General features: G+C 46.1%; 1 protein-coding gene across 1 annotated transcript in view; it reads right to left on the reverse strand.

The window, feature by feature from the left end:
- Window positions 1-1,843: 1,843 nt before the first annotated feature.
- The window catches only part of CHCHD6 (coiled-coil-helix-coiled-coil-helix domain containing 6), a gene marked incomplete at its 5' end in the record, with an annotated part of 112,378 nt that continues 104,549 nt past the window's right edge, over window positions 1,844-9,672 (reverse strand). Inside the window, one exon of the mRNA XM_009082501.1 lies at window positions 1,844-2,365. Coding sequence (XP_009080749.1) covers window positions 2,342-2,365 — 24 coding nt within the window. The remainder of the gene's footprint in view (window positions 2,366-9,672) is intronic.

Raw genomic sequence — 9,672 nt, forward strand, 5'->3', positions numbered from 1 at the left:
CACTAGAAAACACCAAAGGTAAGGGACTGCCTGAGAGGCAGTTGGGACCACAGTCCCCATGGACATGATCACCAAGAAGTTTGTAGACATTCAGCACAGAGGAAACTAAAATTGAACCCAACATGGCAGGGCAGAGGAGTTTCTCACTTCAAGGCTGCACAAGGAACTCATGTCTGTCCCCAGAGACTACCAGAGACTGAAAGTTAGGCAGGCCAGTATTGAAGAGCAGTGACAGGCAAGAGGTGTATTTTCAGCTAATAATCAAGCAGTCCCTCATCTGGAGGTACTGGATGGCCTTAGAGTGCCACTCTGTCCTTGTTGGGCTGCAAACAGCCGCAGTGCACCTGGCCAACATTAGCTGTAGCTGTTACATTTATGATTTTATGGCTGATTTTTCCCCCCCTACTCTCTATTGAGTTCACTGTCTGAATGATCACATCTGTTTATGTTCCACAGACACCTGCATATCTTGAGATGACAGCAACTCCCTGAATGCTGTAATCAGTTATTTCTCAACAGAGGAATTGCCAATTTGGTAAATAAAGCTCATTATAAAAGAACATGAAAACGTATTACAGTTGCCTAACAGAGAAAATTGCCCAGTGCCGCCAAATAATCAGCCCTGGCATCATAATCCCCCCCAATTTAGGGCAGCTGAAATAATGACAGGCAAATTACTCATGCCAAGGCAACACTGGATAGGGGCAAGAGGAAAATGAGGAAGAGACAAAATAGGTACTTTTCTCTTCAGACCAACAATAATTTCAAACCTAGTCAGGGATAGACCTTAGGATAGATATTCTAATCTCTGCATGCAGAGTCAGAAGGTCTGTGGTTTTGTAGAACCCAGCTATCCCAAGCAGATCCAAAAGACAGCATTGGCAGGAGCAGCAAAGCCCACCCAGTACTGCTACAAACAGAATTGAGGGCACTGTGTCCTTCTCTGGTTTGGAAAACTTGCCTTACTCCCTTTTGGATGTCAAGTTTGACCTGCACAGTGATGCAAAGCTGGAAGTTTTGCAAGACCAGAGAGTAACAGAGGTGAGCCATGGGTAAGCAAACATCACTTCTGGGGAGGAAGAGGTTTGTAGCATCAGCACTCCACGAGGAAAGGCATTTTGTTGCTTTAATGAAGATGTAAAGCACTAAGTTGCTGTCTAAAGAAAAAAGAGACGAAGCAGAATATAACACAGAAAACAATTCTCAGCCCCCTTCATCCATTTTCATGAACAGTACATTAAACTCTGACATGACCTCCAAAAATCCATGTTCACATTCTTCAGAAACTGTCAGATACACTCAGAGAGGACAGAGGCAGCTAATGTTGCCAGAGGAGAAGCTTTATGCAGTGAAGGGGAATCAAGTTACTAAGCTAGACCTGCTCCCCTGGTTTGCTGACAGGTCTTTTGCAAATCCACCACACCTACCTCTAGGAGAATGAGATGCCAGATGCACTCAGCTTCCTCCATCCCTCACTCGGCAAGGAGAGGACTCAATACAGAGCACAAGGCTGAAGGGGATGGTGGTTTATGGCAGACAAAGCAGGAACTGCACACAAGAGCTGGTGAAAAGAAAGGTAACTTGGGCAGGCAAAGGCTTTGTCAGTATGACTCCCCAACCAGTTCCCTTCAGCCAGGACTTCTCACTCTTCCAAGCACTTTCAAATAAGCCAAAGTCATTCAGCCCAGGACCAAAATGAACAAGTTTTGTGATTTATAAACTGTGACTTAGAATATTTCTATTCCTCACACTTATTTAGAGTTTTTGTTGGCATGGCAGTAGGCACAAACCAGCAATTTACAAACTCATGGGACTGAAAGTATCTCACAGCACACAGTGATCATTAAACACTTTATTGTTTAGGAGGGAACCTTGGAAGGGAAGGAATGCGCCTGCTGGTGTAACTGATGGGAACGTGCTAGGAACAGCTAATCCTAACAAGTTACTTTCAGATACTTTGGACCCCTTTCTCCAGAGCAAATGGACAGAGGTAACAGCTCTTGAAACTCAGATGCAGGTTGGTGAAACTGAAGCTAGCACAGGGTGAACCAGTCTCATGTCCCAAGCTACAAGCTGTGCTGGAAGCACTCGGGGTCAACAAGATTCTTTACATTGCAGAACAACAGAGAGAAACGATAGCGTCCCCCTCTCCTGGGACCCTTCTCCCAACCCCAGGAACGTCCACTGAGACTGATACATGCAGGCAACTGGAAGAGGAACCATGTCGTCTTGGACCGTGAAGGGCAGAAGGCACTGGTTTTGGTCAGTGTCTATCCAGAAGGATGCTGGGGCTTCCAAGGGCATCTGTGGTCCCTGTCCTCTGCTCCATGGCGGCTGATGTTTATCCAGAATTAACTAACAGCTCCTGGAGGAAAAAGGAGACAAAAGAAAAAAGGCAGCAAGCTAGTTATGTAGCTGTTGACACGGGAATGTTTCCCTCAGAAATTGAAAGAGAAGCGTTGGCACGGTGAAAATCCCACAGAAAAATCATCAGGTTTCACCTGATTTAAAGTGCAAGATACCCAAGGGGAGAGGACTGTATAAGCAAGACAGCAGGTCATGGTACCAAAGGCAAGACTGATTCTGTGAACAAGAATATATGGTTAGTGGCAAATGATTAAGGGTTTATAAATCCAATGGCCTACAGCAGGAGATGGCCATGGTTCCAGGAAAGCCTTGGAGCAGCTAGGTCACAGGAGTAAGTGTAGCTCCACACTAAGTTCTGCCTCAGCAGGACACAGAAGCACTTTGATTAGCTGCCATCAAACATGCATACACCACTCACTCATCCTGGAACAGGATCAGCATAAGAGTGAGCACTAGAGAGGAGAGAGGAAGAAAGAGAGGGACTCTGAGACTGTCCTAACTCCTGACATGTCTGACAGCCTTTATCCTATTACGACCCAAGCCCTCCTAAAATTCAAAGCGAATCACAGCTGCTTTGTCCCCACAGCAAACTCCTGTTTTCTGAGTGATACATCCTCAGATCCTGCAGGTATCTGTGTATGAGCTGTGGACTTTTGAGGAGCAGAAAAAAATAGGAGGCTTTCAACCTTTATAGGATGGAGATTGCAGAGCCTGCTGTGGCCTCTTCCTATTTTTATCTAATCAATTCTATAAAGTCAAAGAAATCAAGCTAACAATGCCATCAGCAGTGGCTGAGAACACAACTGACACCAACTATGCACCTCTCCCTCTGAGGATCTGGAATATCAGTGCTGGGCCCTACTTCAAAACCCAAGTAATCAGCTCTCTTGCACCAGCTATGGCATTGTTCTGCCAATGAACTGCTGCTACACACACAGCTGACTTGCAGGCAGTGAGCCCACCAGCACACTACTTTCTTCCCATGCTCTGGATAGGTGAAAACTCATTTTTCAGAGCAGACAGTACTGCCCCATGTTTAGAGGACCCAGTTAAAGCCAGCTACAGAAAAACAACTGAACAGTTCACTGCATACAGTCTCACCACCCAGGTGGGAGACTGTAGGGCTGGATTTGAGCTCAGTTCTATTCTCCAGATATTTGCCTTTCTGAGGGCAAAAGCTGTGCTTTCTTGAATATGAATCAGAAAGGAGAACATCACAAAATAATGATGCTGGCACACTTGGCACTGTCTGACAGAAGGTGAGGATGTAATTTGAGCTACTACTGCATAGCAGGCTGATATTGACTGATACTTGGTCAATGCAGACTGAATATGCTGTCCTTGCATCTCCAAAGACAGCCCCATCTCTGACAACAATGAACTGGAAAAGCTTCAAAGGACTCGAGAATAAAGAGAAAATTGTTTGCCAAATTATTTAGACAAAGGTTATCCAGAAATCTGACAAATGAACCATCAATATTACTTCACTGACTCTAATTTCCCAGGTAATTTTTCTCATCATTAGTGACTCAAAAGTTATGCACAGAGCAATACATTTTAAAAACTCCAATAGCACTCACAGAAATTGTAATGACTGAAGCAGTAACAACTGGAGATCAATTTTGCAATGAAGTAATTTGCTGTACTCACACTGTAACACTTCAGTGAAGTGTCCAGGAATGCTACATTTTGTGAAAAAACACTGCTGCGGCCACTCTGTGGTTAACCCTTATGGAAGACAGCAAAACCTTTCTTTTAAAGCAATTTTAAGAATATCATAGTTACACAATTTCATGTTCAAAATCATAACTACATATTTCAACCTGATCTAGTGGAAAGTGTCTCTGCCCATGGCAGGGGGTTTGGAACTAGATGATCTTTAAGGTCTCTTCCAACCCAAACCATTCTATGATTATATGATAATCTTACTTATTTCAGGAGAAAATGCAAACAGACAGCTCTTAACCTCAATCAATCCCTTCCAGCCTACCCTACCCACATACCAGGGACGCATCAAGCTGGAGGCTCACAAACACTCCTTCTGCCAAAACATCAGGTTCCATCTCACTCTGGACGACTAAACTTCCTCAAAATCTTTTGCACAGTGAGCACTGGACCCAGAAGTGATGGGCTGCCAGGCAGGCTAGACACCAATTTCCTGTAGCACAGCTCTTGCCAAGGGAAGCTTCTGTGAACAAAGGATGCAGGTAATGACAGTGCCAATCGGCCCACACTGCTCCCACCAGAGGCCTGAGACAACTACACCTAAGAGCAGCCTGTCCTTCAGGAATGAAGCAAATAATAAAGGTCACCTCTCTCATCAGAGGCTCGGAGTGCTCATGAGGGTTGGGTTTTTTTTGGAACTGAAGCACTCCCAGTACACAACAGCATGCACAGAGGGATGACTTTCCCAGCTGCTCTTGCTCAGATGTTAATCCAGATCTGGCAGCATCTGCCAAGCCAGTGGAGATCAGTACCATCCTGAACCCTCTAACGTTGCTAAGGTTTAACTTCCCATGAAAGTGAGACCACAGTCAGTCTCTGTCCAGCTATGAATCCATGCTCCTCTGGATCCCCTGCAGCACATGCCATGTGGTGCACACCCCATCAACAGCAAAAAGCACTGGAGGTCTTGCGTCACTCCTGCAGAGTGTCACACAGCCACTGCACACCATACAGTGGAAGCTCTGTAGGTCCTGTGGTCTGTTAGCCCATCATGTAAGTCTATGCATGTTAGAATACACAGAATTGTGCCTAGGCCATTAGCATATAAACCTATGGCTAACTACTGAATAGCAATCAGTTCTGTGCCTCACACGCTGTGCAATAGCATGGAAGGACAGCACATCTCTAAGACTAACCCCACTCTTTGCTCAGTTAACCATTTACATCAGCATTTTAATTCCACCTAGCACTGCAACCATGCCAGTACAGATTTGGCACCCCTTCATTTTCTTCCAACATGGAATCCTCCCTGCAAGATGCTACCAGGTTGCTGCAACACTTACCTTGATCAGAAGGAGCCAGGAAAGGGAAGAAGCTTTACCTCTCCTCCACACCTTATCACTGCAGATGCACCACACAAGTTGCATATACAACAAGACCAGGCAGCCTGCAGTCACAAGCTGTTCCCACATGACTGCATACTCCCAATTAACTGAGTTCAGGCTCAGCCTGAAAAAGTTTAGTTGCTCCTCACAAAATAACTGCCCCACAGCTGGCATTAGTTGGCCTCTGCTGTAGACTTAGCAGAACAACAGTTCAGGAGACAAGCAGCCTTGCAGAGTGCACTGCACACTCACTCTCACGAGAGGGGACAGTGCCCTCCTCACACAGGGAGGGCAGGTTATTTTTAAAACCACTGCCAATGTATGCAGGTACACACTAAGTTCCAGCCTTGATGAGCTCCGGCCCAGTGCCTCTACATATAAATGCAGTGTCCAAACAAAGGCAAATTCCTCAGCAGCACAAAAAGGAATGGCAACCTGTTCAGTTCTGACAGCAAGTCCAGCTGGAGAGAATGCAACATTTGTTTTCTTCCATGCCTCTCCTGGCAAATGGGACCTTGAGCCACTAACTCATGCTCTTCCATGACCATGAGACCCTGCTCAGGAACTAACAGCAGTCAAAATCGACTGGCTGCTCAGCTGACAGTCTGCCGCTTTGCAGCCCCTGTGGGGAAGTCAGTAGCTTTCCAGTTCTGGTTCCAGTTAAGTGAGGAGAAAAGGCTGAGCTCTGCAAGTAGGTTTGCTCCACAGATCTCATCCCTGCTGAGAAGAGACACCAGTCAATGCCCAAGACAGTCCTCGTCCTCTAACAGAGAGCTGAGGCCTTGGTACCCAGCACTGGGGCAAGCAAGTCTCAGCAAGATTTTCTAACGCACTGCTGTCTTGCTCTCTTGTCTTTCTCCTGTTCCTTCTTTGTCAGTCTGCATCCCCGTGCAGAGGTTTGGGGCTGCCTGGCAAGTCCACAGCATCCTCTCTCTCCACCTCCCCCGGTCGCTGGCCAGCTCTGCGCCTCCGCTCTCGGCCCTGCTCGAGGCTCTCAGCCAGGGCAGGAATCTCCCTCTTGAAAGGCCAGACCCTGAAGAACTTCCTCCCTCAGTGTTTGCCAGAGATGCTGTTTGCCAAGCCTCAACTGTGTTAAGACATATTTATTTAACCAGCCTTTAGTCTCACAGGGTAAACCCTGCAAGTTTCCTCCAGCATGTGCCTTACCTTTGTTCTAACATCCCTTTAAGCAGTCACACCACGGCGCTTGCACATATGGGCACTGTGTAGCTATGAAGAAATCAGAAAGCAGATCCCCATGATAAATGACTCAGAGCATTTGGAGTGTCAGTGACAAAGTAGAAATTAATCTCCGTAGTTCCAAGATTCCTGTTGTGTGCAGGCAGCTCTCAACACCAGAATACCTGTTGGCACACAGTGGGCCTCAGCAACGTGACCACACAACTTTTTCATCCCACTTAATGTGGAAGAGGCACTAACGAAATACAAAAATCCCGACCTGTCCCAAGATGGGCTTTCAAGGCCTTTGCACTGGATGAGGCATTTGTTGTGGGGCTATTAGCACCCCAAAGCGCTGCAAGGGACGTTTGAGTCACTCTGGTTTGATGTATGCTGTAGGTATTTTTTGGTTATGTGCAATTTGTTCTGTTACACTCAGGGTATTGGCTATTTCATGGAGCAGCTGTGCTGACTAATGGATCACAGCACTTCTGTGCCATATAGTTATTGCACAGAAAAGCCTCTCTGTCTCTCTCATCCTTCAGGAGTCCAACAGTTGCTGTCCTTGGGACTGGAATAAGGAGGGGCAGGAGCATGCCTGGCAGCAACAAAAAACATTAATTCAAAAATCTATGAAGAGAGTTTTGTTTTCCCTCTTCTCTGTACTGGTGTTAATAGCTTTGCAAAGCAGAGAAGTTCACCCAACGACTTCTTGGCTACTTCCCCAGATGGTGTCTTCAAAGCTGGCTTCACAGCAGAAAAGACGCCTTTCAAAAAACTCACCAGACGCATTGTCAGAACACCCTGGAAAGTGCTTTCACGTGGAAGTCCCCTGGTCTACATATCCCACCAACAGAGTGCCAAGAACAGAAACCGTCTTTCTGGCTTCCTCCTCCCTCTCCTTCGATTCACAAGAGCCAACACACTGGTTGCTTTGCTGTGCCTTGACACCTCCCCATTGCTCTGCATCACCCGAATACGAAGTTATTTACCAGCACGACTAATCTCCAGCTGTTCTGAGACTCACCTGTTTGTTCATGCATTATAACATTGATTTCCTCCAGACAATTGTTCTGATCATTGTTCTAACTCGCAGAGAGCTCCCGTCATTAGCCTTGCTTAACTTGCCACTGACTGAGCAGCTCTGTGGTTAGTAGACTGCACAAAAAAATCATCCCAGTTGGGGGGCTACATCTCCTTGCTGAGCTGGTAGCCCCACACAGCGCAGTAGGGAACAAGCTCAGTGCTTTTGATTTTGGACATGTGCTAGAAAACACCAGGGCCAGGAGGAACAAACACGGCTCTACAAAGTGCCACTGCTGAAAGGATGGCTGTTAATTAATCAGCATACAAACTGAGGGCAGTTTTTTGTTCCATCAATGTTAATTGCATTTAATCTCATTCTTGCCATTAAGAAAAGCTACCAGGCCAGGCTGATGTTGCTAGTGCCTGACATGTAGATTCCACCCACGTTTGGGAGGTAAGGCAGGAGGAGAAAAGTAATGGAAAGAAAGGAAATAACCCTTCCTCACCCCCTTCTGCATCACTGCACAATTTCATCGGGTCTGTTCCATTATTTAAACAATTTTTGTTTTCCAATAACATTACAGAGGAGCTCAAAGGATGAAAATCAGACATGGAGCATTTCACTACTAGCTGTTCTTGCTCTCCTGGGTACTAGCTTACAGGTTTGCTAACCTGCACAGCCTGGGCTCTTGTGCTTCTGTAAAGAACTGCAATACAGAAAATCACTTATGTGAAGAGGTGTTTGCTTTTTTGTCCAGGGCTGATCTCAACAGACCTGCCAGTGCCCCTCAATATGACCTACAACTGCTGACTGCCACCTTCCATCAGCTCCGCTGAAGTCTTTCTCCTCACCCAGCTACTGAGCACAACTCCAGCACATGCCAAAGCATGCTGAAGTCTGTCTTCCTCTGACATCTTAGAACACAAAACAGCAGTTGCTATTAAACAACCTCTGACCAAATTTGCATTGTAAGACAGTGCATTTTTAAAGCCTGAACTTCCCAGGTAAACTACTAGTGCATCCACCAGTGATCTGGCTCTCATATGGGGACTGTGTCCCTGTCTGTCCAGCCACCTGCTTGGGAAACTGGAACAATCTTCTTGCCTCTGCAGGAATCAAGCCTTGGGGCAGAGGGGCAGCTCTTGCAGCACGGGAAGCCCAAGGTGGCAGATTTCATGACTACTGGATTATTGCTTCTGCAAGTGCCTTGTGTTTTTCCAAATCAGTATCAAGAACAATAATAATCAAGACCAGGCTCTGTCAGTGCCTTTCCCCCTGTGGCAACACACACTTGCCCAAAGCCAATGCTGCAGTTTATCATAGATTTTCTTTATCCCTGGACAAGTGTTAGTCCCACTGCCTCTCACCACATAAAGTGGACATATCACAAATGCCATGAAGGACTGGCTGCGTTTTAAGTGCTCTGAAATGGCTCCACTAGACTTGGTCAAGATTGCTCTAAAATCATTTCCCATTAGGACTGTGACCCTCTCTCTTTACAGCCAGCATAATGACTCTACCTCAGGGGAAGATAATTACATCCCACTATCTACACACATCAGCAAGTGCATGCTACAAACACTACTGTGCCGTCCTGGAATAAGTGAGAGAAGGCAATACAGGAAGAAAAGGAGATAACATGGGATACCCCTCCATCCTGCAACTGGAGTCACCCCAAGTGTTTTGCAACCTCGTGAATTAGCCCCTGGGAGGGATAAAGGGATCCAGAAGGCACACAGTGTTTCTAAAGCTGAACAATGACAACTTGTACAAATCCAGCTCTGGTTTTGTGAGGATTAAAATGAACTTCACCCAACTGTGAATATCCGTTTCCAGAGCCAAAAGGAATGGAAAACCACTTACTGATGCAACAGCATTTCATTATTTCAAACCCTAAGCCCAGTCGTTCCCAAAATTAAGGACAGGCAACAGTAATATTATTGCTGGGGGATGTTGGCTGCAGGGGTTTAACTGCTAAACTGCCAAGCCATGCTTGGGGCACAACATAATGAAACACTAGACACAATTACAAGCAACTTATCCATACTG

This window comes from Acanthisitta chloris, unplaced genomic scaffold, assembly GCF_000695815.1.
Source record: "Acanthisitta chloris isolate BGI_N310 unplaced genomic scaffold, ASM69581v1 scaffold12889, whole genome shotgun sequence".
Classification (NCBI taxonomy): domain Eukaryota; kingdom Metazoa; phylum Chordata; class Aves; order Passeriformes; family Acanthisittidae; genus Acanthisitta; species Acanthisitta chloris.